Here is a 19,799-nt window from a genome sequence, read left to right as displayed (position 1 = left end):
CCCCAAGGTAGATTCTGTGGACCCTATGGACCCTGAAGAAAAAAACTGTATTACTTATATAGTATGGAGAAGGTAGTGGAATCCGTAAGTGCTGGGCAGGAGCAGCCTTTTGGACATTTAAACAAGGTTAACCCACAGATAACTTATGGAAAGTAGAAGATCGGTGAACCAAAATGGCACTAATTAGGAATGCCAGGAAGGGAGATCAGCATAAATGAACAAGACTTTGCTAAAAGAGCACACAATATGAATCCATATTTACGCAAGATAAAATAGTCTGCTTAGCAGGTGAAACCATACACATGAATCAGGGACTAAGGGGTATATGTAATAGGCTGTGGACTTCAAGCATCGGCGAGTCCCATGCGAGACTGCCTGATGTTTTAAAGTAGCAATCATTTAAAAGGCAAAATCAGTCTATATTGATTCAATTGTGCAGCTCTTGTTTTTTCTTTTTATTTAATTGTCCCAGCTGGTAAACCTCCACAGTAGGTATAATTGTGCTGCAGCATATGAACACAGGTTATATATTTCTGTTTTTAGATTAGGTTCAAAAGCATTATGGAACTGTTAGCTAAAAGGCAAAAGCAACCTGGTTTTGCCTGTTAAATGACTGCTACTTTTAAACACGGGACTCACCGATGCTTGAAGTCTGCAGACTATTATATATATACCCCTATATGTGGATACAATTTCATACATTTATTAAAATATATATCAAACAGTCATAACAAACATGGCAGTGAGTCAGAATAATTAGCCAAAAAGAGACTGTTTAACCGAGAGTTGCAGTCAGCAATGTTGGTGGATGTAAAGACTGTGTAGGTTCCAGACCCTCCTACCACTGTACAGTTAATGCTAGTCAATTGTCTTCATTTTGAATATTAACATCAAACCTGTTCAGAAGTTCAAATAGTCTGGTACTTGCTACCAAGTTTTCTGACAAGATAGATAGGGGACTAAATCCCCTGAATCCACTCCTTAAGATGCCGACGCCGATGTCATTAATACTGAGACGCCCACTTGCAGCATCTTGAGAGGTGCAGTTCCATCTCATTGCGTCTTTAGGCGCACCATTGCTGCACCATTGGACATATCATTGTAGCTTGCATCAGCCCTATGGCAGGTACAGTTTCTCCGTCCGACCATGGCTTCCTGTGTGAGCGGTTGTTCGTCATTGGACGGAGTCGCTTACAGCGACACACTCTTATCTGCTTAACCACCTCCGTCACCTCCTAGGAACGCTCATTGAATTCCACAGGCCGTGCTTCTGTTCTGCATCTTTGAGCACTAACAAGTGGAACGCATGCACAGACTTAAAACGCCACCCAAGTGCATATGGCAATGACACTGCATGTAAACACAATGAGGACAAGGGGAAGGTACTATTAACCCATCAGTAAGTGGGACAGAAAATCTCTCTCTCTCTCTCTCTCTGTGTTGATGTGATCCTGTCCTGGAAAAATACTCGAAGTCTAATATTATGCATAGTACTGTACATTTTTGGGCCTCTCGCTCAACATCCAGAGATATGCCCAAACCGTGTCAAAGTATATATAAGCAGTTCCATGATCACCTTCAAACCGTACCCTTTGAGCTTCATCTACAGTATAGTTTGTAAACGATCCTTATTGTAGCATCAACTGTATTTAAGTTGATGCTCCAAAAAATGTATACCTTCCGGGCTCTATAACTACAGTATGTCAAACGGTATAAATGTACATATGCAAAGCTTGGGTGAACTAGTTAATTATGTTTTGTGGTAAATATATGAAAGTATTTATTTTCTATGTAGCACATTTTTCCGTATATAATGCCTATACAAGAAAAATATATTTATTCTAAATTTCTATGAAAAGAAAGCCCCATCTGTCCTGGTACAAAGAATATGACATCCACTTAGCTGCACTAAGAAAATAAAAATAATTTGAACTGACACAAAACAAAACATAAAAATTGGTCTGGTCATGAATAGGCTAAAAACTTAAGATCTTTCAATGGTTGACATGTAATCACCAGAAGGTCTAAGCATTGATAAGAAAATGTGCAATAATCTATAGAATCAAATTCTCATGTAATTATCTAATCAGATTCACCTTGTATTCTTTTTTCCATGACTCAAACAGCTCCATGAAGCCAGCTCCTTCATCAGCAAGCCAAGGGTCCATGCGGTGACTTCTGGCAAATGACAGTATCGCTTTCAGTGAGCGTTCCAACTCACTGGCTGCCCACAGGCCTCGGCTGGTTTTCGGCAAACGGTCATCCACCAGGCCATTTTCTTCCTCAATCATTTCTTCAAATATAGCAGTCTGACCTTTTACCCTGCAAGTTTTATTACATTGGTAGTGTATAACAAGTGTTCATGAAAAATATCCAACAACGAAAAAAATGCCCTGTTTAATCAACAACATTATTTTGGTCACATTTGTGTTTTAGGGAGACGGTGCTGCTCAACTATCGAAGGGAAATCACACATAGTAATATAACTTAAAGCACAATGTGTCTTATTTTTTATTAGTGTACTACAGGTTGAGTCTCCCATATCCAAATATTCCGAAATACAGAGTTTTTTTTTTTTTTAGCATGACTGAGATAATTAAACCTTTGATTTTTCATGGTTCAATGTACACAAACTTTGTTTAAGGGACACATTTATAAAAAATATTGTATAAAATTACCTTCAGACTGTGTGTATAAGGTGTATATGAAACATAAATGCTTTTGGTATTTAGATTTGGGTTCTATTCCCAAGATATTTCATTATGGTATACACATACTCCAAAATCCGGAATATTCCGATATCCAAAATAACCCTGGTCCCAAGCATTTTGGATATGCGAGACTTGTAGATTATTAAAAATCAGAACTTTGTACACTGCATACCGTGATTGTAGAGTTTAAATGTCTGGCATGAAACAAGGGCAAGGATAGGGTAGTGAACGTTTTGGTAATCATGTGGATCTTTGGCATAGCACTGCACTTCAGCTGGGTTGAGGGGTACTTTGGGAATGTCACTGTGGGTGGATTTAAAATAATGGAAATTATATTTTTTACAGACTAACTTATAAATCAATAAATTAACTTTCAAGCAAGCTAGCCAAGCTTTACCTTTATTTTGTTTCTTGAAATTAAACGATGTGTCTGCCTAGGCAGAAGGTGAACATAAAATGCCATGTTTGCTCTTACACTCATAATGCTATAGGGGGTATAGAATAACAAGGCATCACTTATAAGTTACATGCCGCAAAACAGAAAGGTATTGTTAGGGGCAAAAATTAGCAAAGATCAGTGACCACCACTCCTCCAATCTCAATATTTTATTTTTCTAATAAAAAGCTTATCTTTCCATCAGCCATCTGGAGTATCAAAACGGATAATTGAAAGTTACTCTGTCAAGGAGGAAAAATAATGGATTTAAGAAAATCCTGAAGGTGGCACCTAAGGACGTTCAAATAGTCACATTTGGTGAACGTGTAAGGGAATGGATGTGGAGTAGCTTTAAAAGGCTGTTCTGCCAAAACACCTTTTTTAACATGTCCACATTGATCCCACGGCCTTGGGCCCTTAACCCAGTTATTCACTGACTGACATACGCTTCAGTGGAAAAAAAGAATGCATGTTGATCATTTAAATAACTTAGCAAAAGAGATGTTGAACCTTAAACAACTTTGCCATATCTGCTTTTTAATCGAACATAGCTGCTTTCTATGAACAAAAATATTTGCTCTTTATTAGACACAGTTGCCGAGCACATTGCCAAATTTACTGCACTTAAAACAGCAACAAACTGAGCGGAAGGTTTACTTACTGCAGGAAACCGTTTCAAATGCTTCCTTTGTGTTACTAACGTACCATGTATTATTAACATATGAATCATATACTTGAACTTCCAGCTGCATCATAACAAAACTATAAAACAATATTATAGTCATAAAGAAAAGCTAATTCATGTTACTAAGCTATTCTACTTGACAACAATGTGTAGTCTGATTTCAGAAGACAATCCTTTTATTTGTGAGGTAGGTACTTACGTATGAGAGAAGAGCTTTGACTCATAATCTGTGAATAATTCATCAGCTTTACAAAAGACACAGCTGTGAAGGAATAAAACGACAGAGGCCTGCTGTTAGAAGCACTTCCTTTCTTCTGCAGACAACAGTACAGGACAGGTGAACCATGAATAGTCCAAGTATCAGGGCCGAAACTAGGATTTTTGTCACCAGGGGCAAGACAGTAATTTGGCGCCCCCCATGTAATTCCCCCTGCAGTAGGGCCCATATTGTAATGCCCCCATAGTAATGCCCATATGTTAATACCCCCATAGTAATGCCCCTGTAGTGCCCACCATACAGTAATGCCCCTGTAGTGCCCATGCTCCCATATTAATGCCCCTGTAGTGCCCATGCTTTCATAGTAATGCCCCTGTAGTGCCCATGCTCTCATAGTAATGCCCCTGTATTGCCCATGCCCCATAGTAATATCCCTGTAGTGCCCTTACAGTAATGCCCCTGTAGTGCTCATGCCCCCACAGTAATGCCCTTGTGGTAATGCCCCTGTAGTGCCCATGCCCCAATAGTAATGCCCCTGTAGTGCTCATGCCCCATTAGTAATGCCCCTTATTGCCTATGCCCCCATGGTAATGCCCCTGCCCCCATAATAATGCCCCTGTAGTGCAGCTTATTAAAAAAAAAAATACTTACCTTGAACCCCGCTCCTGCATCCAGCGTCGCCTCCGGTCCGCCGGCTGCTCCTTGGAACTATGGGGGAGATGTCATGACGTCTCCCCCATAGTGCCCGTGGGGAGAGCCGGAAGCTGGAGTTCGGGAGAGAACTCCAGCCTCCGGCTCCGGCTACACCGCGTCGCTGCAGAGAAGGAGCCGGGCGCCCGCTGGTAATAAATATTACCAGCGAATGTCCGGCTTGGAGCCTCTCTGCAGCGCTGGGCTGGAGGTCACTGGCACCAGGTACAGCGGCTCACCCGGTGCACGTGCACCTCCAGCCCCCCCCTAGTTGCGGCCCTGCAAGTATATACGCAGCCACTGTAAAGACTTTGCATTTAAGGCAAATAAACTATGCAAATTTTACAGTGACAGTACTACAGTCTGTATATTTTGTACAAGATAAACTTGTTCAACCAAGAGATCAGTCGTGTGACCCTTAGGGGCAGATAAAAACTCGCACAAGTTTACTGCGAATATCTAAGGATATTTTTGCGCAATTCATTTACAAGCGGCAAGTCACATGCATTGAGCTGACATTGCACATTAACTCTGCAGTGCGCGTCTAATGAGAAGTGCATGAAAGAGATGATAAATCATCCTGAACCCCAGAAATACGTTTGTTAGTAGCCATAAGCAAAGCATATAAGGCAGTTAAAAGGTGTCAAATGGTTCATTTTTACAACTTGAAGTAAAAATGATAGCCATCAAATAAAGGTGCTTATAGCATTTTGGGGTACATTCAAATGTTTCTAATGTGAATTTTAAGTGTTTACATAACATTTTGGAAAAATATTGGCAGAAAACACTTGCAACTCCCATCTGTAAGTTCCAAAACCCAGTTTCCATCAATACAACACATTAACATACATGTCCCACATCATTTAATCCATTTTTCTGATTCTGAGAAAATATTACATAAAAGAGACATGTCTATAATAGCTATATTTTACTATATAAACACTTCTAAAATACATTATTATTCATTGGGAGAGATGTACCAGGGGTACTGTTCTATGTCCTGACATTTTAACATAAAACTATTAAGAGTTATGGTAGACTTACCTTTGTTAACGCTATTTGTTCGAAGTCCATAGGATCCACAGGGATACCATGGGGTGTGTGTGGTTGTAGAGATTCGGGCACCAAACAGTCAAAGCTTTAGCTCCCAGGATGCACTGGTCCTCCTACACATATACTCTGCCCCCAGCCACAGGCATACAGTTTTGTAAACAAGTCCAGAAGGAAGAACAGTACACTCAAGTAATAATCTCCCTGAAGATGAAGGAAACAGTGATCGAGAGAAAAAATACCCAATGAGGCCAGGTGCATCAGGGTGGACGCCCTGTGGATCCTATGGGCTTCGAAGAAATAGAGTTAACAAAGGTTAATCTACAATAACTCTTAATTTTTTTTCAGGGTCCATAGGGGATCCACAGGGATACCATGGGGATGTCCCATAGCAGTTTCCCCTGAGCAGAAAGGAGAATCCGACGTCCAAAGGAAGCATCCTGAGAGGCAAAGGTATCAAAGGCATAGAACCTGAGAAAGGTTTGGACGGAAGACCATGTGGACGCCTTGCACAATTGTTCAGCAGAAGTGCCACGCCAAACCGCCTACGAGGGTCCCACAGACCGAGTAGAATGTGCTGTAACCCTGTTTGGAACATGAAGATTAGCTTGCGTGTAGGCTTGAGAAATTGTTATGTAGAGCCATCGAGCCACAGTCTGTTTGTTAGCTGGCCAGCCTCGCTTGTGAAAGCCGTACAACACAAAGAGAGAATCTGATTTCCTAAAGGAATTAGTACAATCTACGTAGATCCGAAGAGCACAAACTACATCCAAGGAGGCTTCACCTGCAGAAAGACCCGTGGACTGGAAGGCCAGAACCACAATCTCTTCATTCAAATGGAACCGGGATAGCAATTTAGGGAGGTACCTAGCCCTACTAGGGAGGACAGCTCTGTCCGAATGAAAGATCAAGAATGGGGAGCGTCAGGAGAGCACTGCCAAATCAGATACCCTGCGGGCAGAGGCGGTAGCGAGGAGAAAGAGCGTCTTCGCTGTCAGCCACTTGAGATCTACTGAGTCTAGAGGTTCAAACGGAGGAGCCTGTAGAGCCCTGAGAACCAAGGACAAATCCCACGGAGCCACCAGAGGGACAAAGGGAGGTTGAAGGTGGAGAACACCCTGAAAGAATGTTCTAACATCAGGCAGGGGAGCGATCCTTCTCTGGAACCAGATTGACAGTGCAGAAACCTGAACTATAAGGGAGGCCAAGGTCTAACCCAGCCTGGAGAAAGGCAAGCACCTGTCAAACTCTAAAAACCTTAGGATCATAGCCTCTGGGGGAGCACCACTGAAAGTAAGACTGCCAAACTCTGTAATAGATGCGGGCTGATGAAGGCTCACGCGCCCTGAGTATCGTCTGAACCACAGAGCTAGCGAAACCATTGGCTCTTAAGAGGGATGATTCAAGACCCACGCCGTCAAAGACAGACAAGGTAGGTCCGGGTGCAGGCAAGGACCCTGTGCTAGTAGATCCTGCCGTATAGGAAGTGGAAAAGGAGTGTCTATGAAGAGTCTCCGTAGGTCGGTGAACCAATGTCACATGGGCCAGGCTGGGGCTATTAGTATCACTGTGCCGTCATCTTGCTTGAACTTTCGGAGAACCCTCGAAAGGAGGGAAATCGGAGGAAAGGGGTATGCGAGATTGAAGTCTCACATCTGCCAGAGCGTCCACGAAGGCGGCTGAGGGGTCTCTGGTCCTGTACCTGGGGACCTTGCGGTTGTTATGTGAGGCCATGAGGTCTACGTCTGGCAGGTCACATTTGTCAACCAGGAGTTGAAAGACATCCGGGTGGAGAGCACACACTCCGGTGTGTATTTCCTGATGGCTTAGGAAGTCCGCTTCCCAGTTGAGGACTCCAGGGATGAACACTACCGAGATTGCTGGGAGATGACATTTGGCCCAGACCAGGATGTATGCTACTTCCTGCATGGCTGTCGGACTTCGTGTGCCTCCTTGATGGTTGAGGTAGACTACTGCAGTCGTGTTGTCGGACTGGATTTGGACCAAAGTAACAGGTATTATCACACCTGAACGCAGCAGGATGTGAATGGCTTCCTGGAGGGCCAGGACCTTGATGGGGTACCTGTACAAAAATAATTGCTGGGGAGGAGGCCTCAGGAAGGTGAGGGTGTACCCCTGAGAGACCACTTCTTGGACCCAGGCGTCTGTTGTTGTTTGACGCAAAGAGTCAAAAAATTTTAGATGTCAACCTCCCACCCTGGTATCCCCCAGGAGGAGGCCCAGCCACAAATAAGAGGCCGCTTCCCGAATATGGGAGATGTAGGCCAGTTGTTCCCCGGTAGCGTCTGATTGCAGACTCTCTTCCAATGCCTCAGTCCATCCATAGCCGGCCTAGTGATAGCGCCAGAAAGCGAGTAGACTGACTTAAGACAAGTTTTCTATCCGTGGCATCCTAAAGTATGTAGAAGGTAAAGGCAGTGTAGAGCTACCTGTCTTCAGTGTTGCGGCACTGGCGGGGGTAGATGGAGCAGCAGCCCATCAGGATGTCTCGCTGCTTGCTCTGAAAACATAAAATAAACTAACTCATAAAAATAAACCTTGGGGCTTCCGAAGAAGTCCCCCTGTCTAAAGGTGCGACCGATCCTGCCGGCACCAAACGTTAATAAACTGTCTGCCTGTGTCTGGGGGCGGGGTATATGTGGAGGAGGAAAGGTGCATCCTGGGAGCTGAAGCTTTGACTGTTTGGTGCCCGCTCTCTCCAAACACACACACACCCCATGGCATCCTGTGGATCCCCTATGGACCTTGAAGAAGAAAAGGACCTTTTCACAGTTATAACCTAGTATGGAGGAACAATTTAAAAGCAGCAAGATCTCACACTAAAACCTGTTTACTTGGATTTCTAACTGAATACCAAAAACTCGCACCAATGAGTTTTAACCATGGTAACAAGTTGCATAACCAAGTCCCATGCTAAATGAATCTGCCCCATAGTGTGTTCAAGGAACCATGCATTAGATGTTACAGAGAAGTGCTGATCACACCACATGGTAACTGTAGATGAGTTCTAAAATGCATATTATTATAGCTACTGGAAGTGTTATTGATGGGTTCATCTGTACGAGTCTATATATGCCTTCTGTGACCACTGCATTTACTGAACAAGCCTATTATTCCTAGTGTGACTCCATTTTGTCTAATTGTTAATATGTGTAACTTTTAATACTTAATGATAAATGATTCATCCTACATGGCAAATAACACACACTGGGCCTGATTTAGCAAGGAAAGCTAGTGCCAAGATGCACGAAGTCGGCCCATGTTCACAGTCTGCCATGCAAGGGGCAAATCACTTACTGCATTCACAAAAGCGAACGCAGCGAGGATGCAGAACCATTGGAGAATTATTGACAGGAAATGCCGCTTGGGGGTGTGATAGGGGGGGGTGGTCGGCGAAACACAGACGTGAATGGGTGTTCCAAAGCAGTTGCAGAGGCATGCATATTTTAGCCACTGCGATTGTATACGCAGCCTGACGTTTCACTGCGTACAGAAAGTTTAGTAATTGCTGTGTCAGGGTCAGGTTAACCACAATTGTGCGAGAGACTCCGATGTTATGCGATGTTACCGATGATTTAGCAAACTAGCACATTAGTATGGATGTGAGTAGAGGGTGACATGTAGTGCTGGGCATCTGCATCTTGTGCAGCGGTCGCACTGCGAATCCATGCATTAGCAATATTTTTGCAGCGGCCGGGTGCGAGCGCAGACTTGCGTTCCTTGCTGAAACAGGCCCACTGTCCATAACTCTACTGCAGAGCTATAAATGGTGCAGGAAAATCAGTGCAATGCATCACTCGCAGGTTCTTCACTTCAGGTTATATGGATGTATGCAGGTTTATGTAACTTTTCTGTGGCGTTCTGGTATTCAATATGAACATGTATTAAAGTTGTATGATATTAATTCTGTAAACTGGAAAGTTCAACTAGCATACATCAATTACATTTTAAAAATAGTAGTCTGCGCCCTCTCACATCTTCCTACTCGCTACAATATACAGTAGAGTGGTAAGTGGTCACCAGTGCTAATAGTTTTCTACAGATGTGTCATCATACATCTAGCCTCCTTGCACGTCAAACAGCTCTTCTAGCCATGCCATGATTGAGTAGTGCTGAGCGTCTTTTAGTGCAACTTATTACCTTCAAATGCGATGCGAATATGTAGCACATGCAGCTTCTGCCGATTAGATATGCAGCATGTCTATGTTCTGTGTGTGACTGCGGGTGTATCTGCATGCCTAATGCTACGTTACATTGTTAGCGGCTTTAACACTGTAACGTAGTGTTTCGCATGCAGATACACCCGCAGTGCTACCTGTGCTATGCGAATAGATAGCACTGCGGTTGCATGCAGACATATCTAATCGCATCGCTGTGCGAATAAGACACATTTGAAGGTAAAAAGTTGCTATGCACTACACACTGAGCTCCCGTGTTATGTGTAGGCCACGGACTATAGATGTATGTGGACACATCTGTACATTACAGCGCTAATGAATATCTGTTTTTAACTTTCTTGCAACAAAGAAACTAATCATTTTAAGTGCTATCAAAGATAGGATAGCAGAGAAAATAACGGTTAATAGATCGTCATATTATAAGTAGTAGGATATCTTATATATAAAAATCATTGTTTGATTGTCTGTTCAGTTATGCATTTGGAAACCCCTGCACCGTTTGGGATGAAACCAACGCGAGATGGTCCAGTTGGATCCTGGTCAGGTTTTAGGTGAGGTTATGGTTCTTTGACCCAGGGACGCTGGGCAGGTTTTTGACCCAGGGAGCCTATTCTGGACCTTCCACTAAATGAATTTGGACGAAATACTTCAGAGTGGTAACATTGGATCCCAGAAGACATACTAAGGGGTTGAGGTCCAACTCAGACCTCCCGTGGGTGTATGCTGGGCAGAACTTTGACACGGGGACGCTGGGCAGAACTTTGACCCCGGGGAGCCTGTTTTGAACCTTCAACTGGATGGATTTGGAAAAAACTTCACAGAGGGGTGACAATTGGTCTAATATACAGCATGGTTGAAATAATGGCGCTTAAATTTCTAATTCTAATAATTTACATTTAAGAGAAAATAGATGTATATAAACAGTACTTCCTTTTTCTTTTATTTGTAGTTTTTTTGTTCATACAAATGTCGGATATCCTCTTTGCAAAGGAATTATTCAATATATGAAAGAATATAAGGGAGAAAATATCCCATAGGGGGAGATTTAATAAAGCTTGGAGAGAGATAAAATTGGAGATAAATAGGACCAACCAATCAGCTTCTGTCATTTTAAAGGCTGTGTTTGACAAATGACAGTTAGGAGCTGATTGGTTGGTGCTATTTATCTCCAATTTTATCTCTCTCCAAGCTTTATTAAATCTCCCCCATAGTGTAATAAAATGTATAACAAGGTTTTATTAACAACTAATAACAGCATCAAATCATGAAATCACATTCCATGCCTAGGCAGTGGAGTGGAGCATATTGGGTGACAGTAGGAGCTTGTTCCATGCGTGGGTGAGATTGGATGCTGAGTTGGAGAGCTCCGGAGCCTTTAATCCACCTGGTATATCTATATGCACCTATTGAACTTACTTCTGGTAAAAGCCTCCATTCTGTACCTATATGGAATGTGATTTCATGATTTTATGCTGTTATTAGTTGTTAATAAAACCTTGTTATAAATTTTATTACACGATGTCTGGGATATTTTCTCACTTATATTCTTCTTTCATATATTGAATAATTCCTGTGCAAAGAGGATATCCGACATTTGTATGAACAAAAAACTACACAGAAAAGAAAAGGGAAGTACTGTTTATATACATCTATTTTCTCTTAAAAGTAAATGGTTAGAATTGTGAATTTAAGCGCCGTTATTTGAACCATACTGTGTATTATTATGACTGTTTCTATTGGGGTGAAACCTGGTTTTCAAATTGGGCAGCTACACGATTCAGGAATTAGAGCGCCAGATTGTGTTTTTATATATTACATTGTTTTTTGCAATTGGTCGGGAATGCCTAACTTAATAACGGGAAGATTTGGTCCCGATCGAACCTCCCGTTGGTGTACGCTGAGCAGAACTTTGACCCAAGGAGCCTGTTCTTGGCCTTCCACTGGATGGATTTGTATAATAAACACACAAATATGAAAAATAAGGCACATTAACTATTTCAACTTGAGATATGTTGGTGATATTATACATACATATGGAGAGGGAGTCGGCCAACTCTGAGATGGCATATTGATGCAGTCTGGATAACTTCTTGAGATGGGGGACCTTCAAGACTCTTCACTGCCTCTCTGACAAGTTTCTGGCACTTTCTCAATTCTTCCATTTGTGAGGTGACAATGTATTGCAGTCCTCTGCAGTCCCGGAACCTAAATTATATGTACAGTAAGTTACATCCCAAACACTAAACAGATTGTTTTAAAACGGTGATAAAAACAGGATTTCTTGTACTGACCGTAAAATTCATTCCTTGTAATACATCTGGGGTACACTGGTATCCCCCCCCTCTCTTAGGCTTGCTTTGGAAAGTCCCAGAGTATAGCAGTGCCCCCCAGATGACAGGGAAGAGGAATCCAGATATTATTGTTCTTACCGTAAAATCAATTCCTCATAATCCATTTGGGGGACAGTGCCTTCCCTCCCTATTGACTTTGTTCATTTCTTGTATAATTGTTGTTCCTCGGCTTGGTTAGTTAAATAAAAACTGAAGGTCCAGTGGAGGTGGGAGGCTTAGGAGGGGGCAGAATTTAGGCTAGTTAACTGTTTAGTACCTGCTCCTGAGTCTATCCCCACAAACCCACAGATGAGATGAAAGACTCTTATACTTCTCTTGGCCAGACATGGAACCTGACTGAGTAGCAGCTATTTTCTTTCACTAAAGAACAGACTTGATTTTCAAGGTTTAAGCTGCTCCTGCGTGATACATGAAGTCATCAAATAAATTATTTGTATTTCATGATGAGGAAGATTTCCCATTGCTAGTTACTGCACTATTAGAGCTACTGTCAAATCCATCTATGTTGGCCCACTCTTTCTACACGTGTCCACATACATCTAGCCTCCTTGTGCATTAAACAGTCATAAAGTGGCGCGACTCGGTAGCACTGAGCGTCTTTTCGTGCAACTTTTTCTGAAAAGAATGCATAAGCAGCTTATGCTGATGAAAATGATATGCGTCAAGCCTATATTCTGTATGCGACTGTGGATGTACCTGCATGCAAAATGTCATGCCACAATGTTACAGCTGCTAACACTGTAACAAAGCATTTTGATGCTGCATGCTGATACAGCCGCAGTCGCACACAGAATATAGGCTTGCGGCATATCATTTTATTCAGCAGACGATGATCGTACATCCTGTTCGCAAAGCTTTGTGAATAAGACACATTTTCAAAGGAAAAAAGTTGCACTACATGGTGCTCACGTGTTCTGTGTAACAAGACTTGTAGGATAGATGTATGTGGACACATCTGTATCATTTCCAGTTAGCCCCAGGTAGGATCCCATTAGTATTGCATCAAAAGATGAAGAGAAGGTTGAGAAAGCAGTACCAAAAACTGCTAAGATCATAGAAAAACTGCATACCAATGTGTGGCCCACTTTAGAATTAGCATTTCATAATGCATAATACATTTGGTTGCCCAATTTGTTTTTCGATGAAATTACTTTAATAAATGTAGTTTAAAATATGTCTAAGTTAGAAACCTACTTAAAAAATGAGTAATGTAGGCAGTCTTTATGTGGCGACCGTTTAAATGATTGCACGAGACTTCACACAGAAGCATGTATGTATATGAGCTGTATTTCAGTTGAAAACATTAGCCACATGCTATACAGATTTGATTCTTAAGGCTCATACACACTGGACGATGTATGAGCAGATATCGGCAACGGTGGGTCCGGCGGGGGTGCAAACATCAGTAACGACGAAAGGGGAGTAGGGGGGAGCGGGGCCATGCTGCATTCAACAGCATGGTATCGTTTAGGATATTCCCAGATTTGGTTGCATATACAGTCGACAGGGGATATAGTTAACAACCCACGGGAGTGCGCATCGTTGGTCGTTCAGGGCATACACACTGGATGATATGAACGATATATCGTTGAACGTTATCGTTCACTTTTATCGTCCAGTGTGTACGGCCCTTAAATTAAATCCGTTGTTGTCCATTCAGGTCAGGTTGCTTAGTGAAAGTAAAGAGAGCATCCCAACTGCAAGTCCTGCTACACATCCCTCCAGTACCCTTCCAAATCCCAAATGACGTACCTGGGATTAGACCTCAGCTCCAAACACGGTATCTACAGATACGACTGGAAATCAATGAATTGTCTGTCTTAAATTAGTTTTATCAGATGGATTAATCCTGCACCACAACAGACATAGCAAAATGTTTCTGCTTCTTCTCACATAGCATTCCCAGGTACTAGACTTCCAACTTCTACAGACATTTCACAACCACCATCTAAAGTCAGGGTTAAGCTAGGAACACAGGGCCTGATTCAGAGCCGCTCGTAAGCGGCCGCTCGTTCGCTCCGAGCGATGTTCGCACATCTGCGCATGCATATGGGTCGTAATGCACATGTACCAACCAGTCATTGCGGTCGGAAATTGTGCGCTCGCAAAACAGCGTGGGCCTGCTAATTTGAGTGACAGAATGAGGCGTTTGTGGATGGTAACAGGGGAAGGTGCTTGAGAACGGGGAGTGGAGATCCGAACGCAGGCGTGCCAAACGGTGAAAACGGGCGTTTAATGGGAGTGCATAATTAGTAAGGGAGTGTCATCGATCACGTCACTTGGTTGTCTTTTAGCCTGAACTGCTCGCAGTGATTGCGGGAAGTAAAACCTACTACAAGCACTGCGAGCAGTTTAGACGCCTTTCGATGTACTCGATTAATCTAATAAATAGCGGAGATGACGTATGATGCGAACGGCCAGGGGGCGTCTTTACAAAATAGCGAGCGCATGTTTCGTTCACTCGCTCAGACATAGAGGCGTCAACAGACCGCAAAGAGCGAGCGCTCAATTTAAATAGCCGGCCCCTTTTTCTGAACGACCGTTCGCAAATAGCGTCTGGCTCTGAATCAGGTCCACAGTATGCAATTATCTGTCCAATCTGGCTGGTTGAACGAAAAAATGGTTGTTGAGACAAATGGTTTAAATCCGTTTTATTTAACCAATTTGTCAGAACGACCGTGGCTGCTTCTTAAACTAGGTACACATTATGCGATTTTTTTGATCATATTGATAATTGGGACAATTTTTCGGTAAAATCACGGTCCCGATATCTGCACTACACACTATACAATTTAAGTGAAAAACTGGCGAATTTCACAGTGAATTTGCATATTTCCACCCACAAGGATTTGGAGGTGAATCAGAATAAATCATAGGAAATAAGAGCAGATTAATGAGAATACGCACACACTGCACGGTATGAGGAATTTGTGGTCGAGATTTTAGGTCTTGACCGCAGATCAGATAATCACTGCGTATTCTCATTAATCTGCTCTTATTTCCTATGATTTTTTCTGAGCTTGTGGATGTTTTCTAACCATTTTATTGGTAACACTAAAACGATCGTTCATTCACACTATACAATAAATGAGGCCGATCACCAGATTATTGGCAAATCAACCCAGTATTTGTATAGCGTATAGGTAGCGTTAGATTCTTGCTTCAGATGGAATGTTTTACAGTTCATTGCATCACTAAATCTTCAGATGATAGCCTTTCACAGACCACTGGAAACCCCCTATACTTACTTGTCTGCCATCGACAGCTTGTTCACTTGATGTTTATAGTTAGTGGTTATTTCATTTTGAACACGCTGGACAAGATCCTCATCATTTGCATTTTGGATTGCACGCTGGATTACATCAATCCACCAGGGAGATGAGAAATTAACCTGCAAAGGTTTAAAACGATCAACATGGAGGAACTTAAAAATATCAAAAGTAAAAAGCACATGGAAAGAGTTGACTAAGCACTCCCTGTACATAGGACATTTGCCAGGAGTGGATCAATGCCTGCCCACCTGACCGAGTATATTGGGGAATCCATAGGACACGTTTGGGAGACATTGTGACTTTTTTTGCTACAAGGAACTACATGTTAGGAAGCGTAGATGAAAAAGATAATGAAAAACTAAAGCTCTGTTGTCCTTATGAGGCTCTTCAAAAGACAACAATACAAACAGCAAGGTACGAGCAGTAAACTCTGAACTACTGTAGCTACAGAGTAAATGCTGTCCGTTTAGCCTATTTTATTCACCAGTGCATTATTTGTTAATACATGAGATGTTTTCTTTATTGGATACCAGGAAACGCATTTAACTGCGCTTTTAACATTGCTGTAACCTCCAAATATGTCTTTGCTTAATTTAGCTTCAAAATCCAGGGAAAAGGGAAAACTGGAATAATGGAACCTTGCAGAAGTCCAACACTGTTAGTATTATACCAATTAGATTTGGCCCCTTCAGTGTTCACCACAAATTCTTGTGTATATTTAAAAGGGGGAGCCAGTGGCATAACTAGGGTATCTGTAGCCCAGGGCAAGATGAAAATGGAGCCCCCCACAACCCCCCCAAGGGGCGTGGTCACAACATAATGGGCGTGGCCAGTGAAATGGAGGCGTGGCAACATGACACCACCGTTTCTCGTCACTCTGGGAACATTGCTTTCCATTCCATATGCACCTTAATGCCCACTGTAGTAGTGCCCCTTATACAGTTTTGCATGTAGTAGTGTCCCTTATACACAGTGCCCCCAGTGGTGCCCCCCCCATGCAGTGCCCCCAGTGGTGGTTCCCCTTATGCAGTGCCCCCAGTGGTGGTCCCCTTATGCAGTGCCCCCAGTGGTGCCCCTTATACAGTAGTGGTCCCCCTTCTGCAGTGCCACCCGTCATGGTTCCACTTATGCAGTGCCTCCAGTAGTGGTCCCCTCTATGCATTGCCCCCAGTAGTGCCCCTTATACAGTGCCCCCAGTAGTGCTCCCCTCTATGCAGTGCCCCCAATAGTGACCCTTATACAGTGCCCCCAGTAGTGGTCCCCCCTATGCAGTGCCCCCAGTAGTGCCCTTTACACAGTGCCCCCAGTAGTGCAGTGCCTTCAGTAGTGGTCCCCCCTATGCAGTGCCTTCAGTAGTGGTCCCAGTAGTGGTGCACCCTATGCAGTGCCCCCAGTAGTGGTCCCCCCTATGCATTGCCCCATACCTATATCACAAAGACAAACAAAACACAATACTTACCCGAAAACTCGCTCCTGCGCCCGCCACCATCTTCCCGTTCCGCACTATGGGAGAGACGTCATGACGTCTCTCACTTCACCTACTGCGGGAGCCGGAAAGGCGGAGCTCCGAGTGAGCTCCAGCCAGGCTGCGGCCGTGAGCGCAGCAGCCAATGAGAGTCTGTCTGACTCTCATTGGCTGCTAAAACAAACACACACTGCTGGCATGTTTGTTTTACTGTGTAGTGTGGACCGCACTACACTGAAACGGACCTGGACAGTGGCCGGCGGCACCCCCCACGCCACCGGTCCAACAGCGCCCCCCACGCTGCCGGTCCAAAGGCGCCCCCCGCACCGCCGGTCCACTGGGGGGTGCAGCCTTTTGACAACCCTGAGACCGAAAACACCAAAGAAGAAAAAGAGCGTTGTCCTGTTTGGTTCACTAATTAATAAAATGTAACCTTTATTGAGTTCAGTTAAAAGTAACTGTACTCAAAGGTTAACATTTATTCAAATTTCCGCCAAAAAGGACAACGCTTTTTTTCTTCTTTGGCGTTACCATTTAGCTAGCACAGTAAACAGACGTGTCCTGACATATTGGGTGTCTGTACACCATATGGCACGAAACGCCCAGTGCGATTAAATCGCTTTGAGAGAAGTAGCGTACTATATTTTCCTTAAACTTTGCAGCTTAGTTGTATCGCAGAGGCAGTGAAAAGCCGATCACACAGTGGAGTTCATTCAGACCCGCTCGCTAGGTGCGATCGCTCGCACCAAGCGTATGCAAATCAGGCTTACACCCAGCAAGGCAGGCGATTGCACGGCAAGGCATAAGCACGCCCACTATGTCTTGGCGTGCGATCACTTTGTGTATGCAGACGCCCACCAGACTATCTTAAGACGCCCACTTGCGCACGTCATCTCCAGGAAGTGTACGTAGCCATCGGTAGCACAGATGCTAGCCTGCAACTTTAACCGCACATGAATTGATTCTACTCACGTACAAAGAAGCAGTCGAAGCACAACGTAACTTGTCCTAGGAAAAAGCTGTGGCGGCTAGCACAGACGCCCTTCTCAGACTCAGTCGTACACACATGTACAAATGTGGCACACCAAATTGATCAGTGTAAGCTAGTAATGTAGTTTTGTCGCTTCAGTGTATCAAAATTATGTAAAAAGACACTCGGCCGAGTCACACAAGAGCTGGAATGCTGAGGGGCTAGTTGGCACGAATGAAGCATGAACAGTAAGAAAGGACACATCTGTATGCAAGACGGGTTGGGTATCAGATCCCAGAGGTCGGGATGCCGCTGGTCACGCCCAAGGAACACTGATCCTACATGCACGCCCAGTTGCACCCACTCATTCACAAGTAGAAACTGAGATGCGTAGGACTCTGACTTGCATATATATGCTCCAATTACATATGCAGACAACATTGCATACTGGACCTGAATCCTACAACCTCTTATGGATCGCATTAGCGAAAATACGCTAATGTCTAACAAAGCTTACCCGAGCATAGGGACGCTCACTGCTGCCTTTTCATATACGTCCGACAACGTGCATCAGCATAAACATCGGTAACATCGACCGACATGGGGCAGTCAGGCAGCTTCTGAGTGAACCCTGACCTCTCTCAAACACTGCGTCTCTCCTGACATGCTGAGAGCTCTCATGCTGTGAAGGAGATTGCAATGGCTAATTTATGCAAGCTAATGAAACGGCGTTTAACCGGTACCAACACGCTTGTGTATTCCTAGCCACCTCCGTTACCTCCCCTAAAACGCAGACTGTCACTAACTTTGTGAACGAAACCCCTGTACAACGGTGATCGCAAACTAATCTCTGTGCATGCGGAGTACGCCTTACATGCTTGTGCATTGGCTAACAATTGCTCGGTCTGCATAAATCCCTGAATCAGGCCCATTGTACGTAGTCTTCTAAAAATCAAAAGATCGTACGTAGACAGAATTGCGTAAATCTCTAAAGCAGGCCCCTAGTGGCTACGATGAAGAGATGAACAAAAGGGTGAGACACACATGAATCTGTGCATTTCTTTTATAATATAAAGCACATGCATTATATATGATTATTTCCCATAAACTACATGAGACTTCAGACTGGAAAGTATTAGGTTATAACACTACAGCAATGGGAAGATGTCTCATTAGACAAGTATAGGCATAGTTGACCAAATGTAAGTGGAGATAAACCCTTTATTTATTGTTTGTTTACCTATTTGAAACAAAGTCACTAATTTTTTATTAAGTTATTTATATAGCGTATACATATTCTGCAGCGCTTTACAGAGAAAACGTGGCCGTTCATATCAGTCCTATAGTAATTACCTTTTTTTGTAGTTCACGAATATTCTGCAGTACTGGTTGCAAAGCCTGGTGAGCTTCAGTCACTTCTGCATTTGATTTCACCATATAGTGCTCTTTAAGTTGTTTTATCTACAATCAAAAGATAAATATTGTAGTATTAAAAAAAAAAAAAACCAACAACAATACTACAGATTTCTTTTTAATTTATTTTTTTTTAACGCGGCAGTTCTGGTTATCCTATAGAGAAGTCTTAGATAAAGGTTTGGCTGGTAAGTGAGGCTGTGACTACCTGGGAAGCTATATGGAAAGGACATACTATTGCAAGTTTTCAACTGAACAGCAAGTAATTAAATAAACAGGTATAAAAGTATGAAGCCATCATGTAAAATGGATGATATGGAAGCAAGAAAATGCAAACAGT

General features: G+C 43.2%; 1 protein-coding gene across 5 annotated transcripts in view; it reads right to left on the bottom strand.

Annotated features, from left to right (window-relative positions):
• Positions 1–19,799, bottom strand: part of SHPRH (SNF2 histone linker PHD RING helicase) — a 152,252-nt gene that overhangs the window by 54,250 nt on the left and 78,203 nt on the right. For all 5 annotated transcript variants that reach the window (XM_088474388.1, XM_088474386.1, XM_088474389.1 and 2 more), the window contains exons 17-21: positions 19,400–19,507; positions 15,588–15,730; positions 12,020–12,193; positions 4,032–4,094; positions 2,097–2,322 (exon numbers count right to left, since the gene is read on the bottom strand). In XM_088474388.1, the coding sequence (XP_088330514.1) occupies positions 2,097–2,322; positions 4,032–4,094; positions 12,020–12,193; positions 15,588–15,730; positions 19,400–19,507 (714 nt within the window). The remainder of the gene's footprint in view (positions 1–2,096; positions 2,323–4,031; positions 4,095–12,019; positions 12,194–15,587; positions 15,731–19,399; positions 19,508–19,799) is intronic.

Source organism: Taudactylus pleione, unplaced genomic scaffold (assembly GCF_031769625.1).
Source record: "Taudactylus pleione unplaced genomic scaffold, aTauple2 ptg000154l, whole genome shotgun sequence".
In the NCBI taxonomy this organism is placed as follows: Eukaryota; Metazoa; Chordata; class Amphibia; order Anura; family Myobatrachidae; genus Taudactylus; species Taudactylus pleione.
The sequence above is the reverse complement of the archived record's forward strand: the minus strand, read 5'-3'. Positions and strand labels throughout refer to the sequence as shown.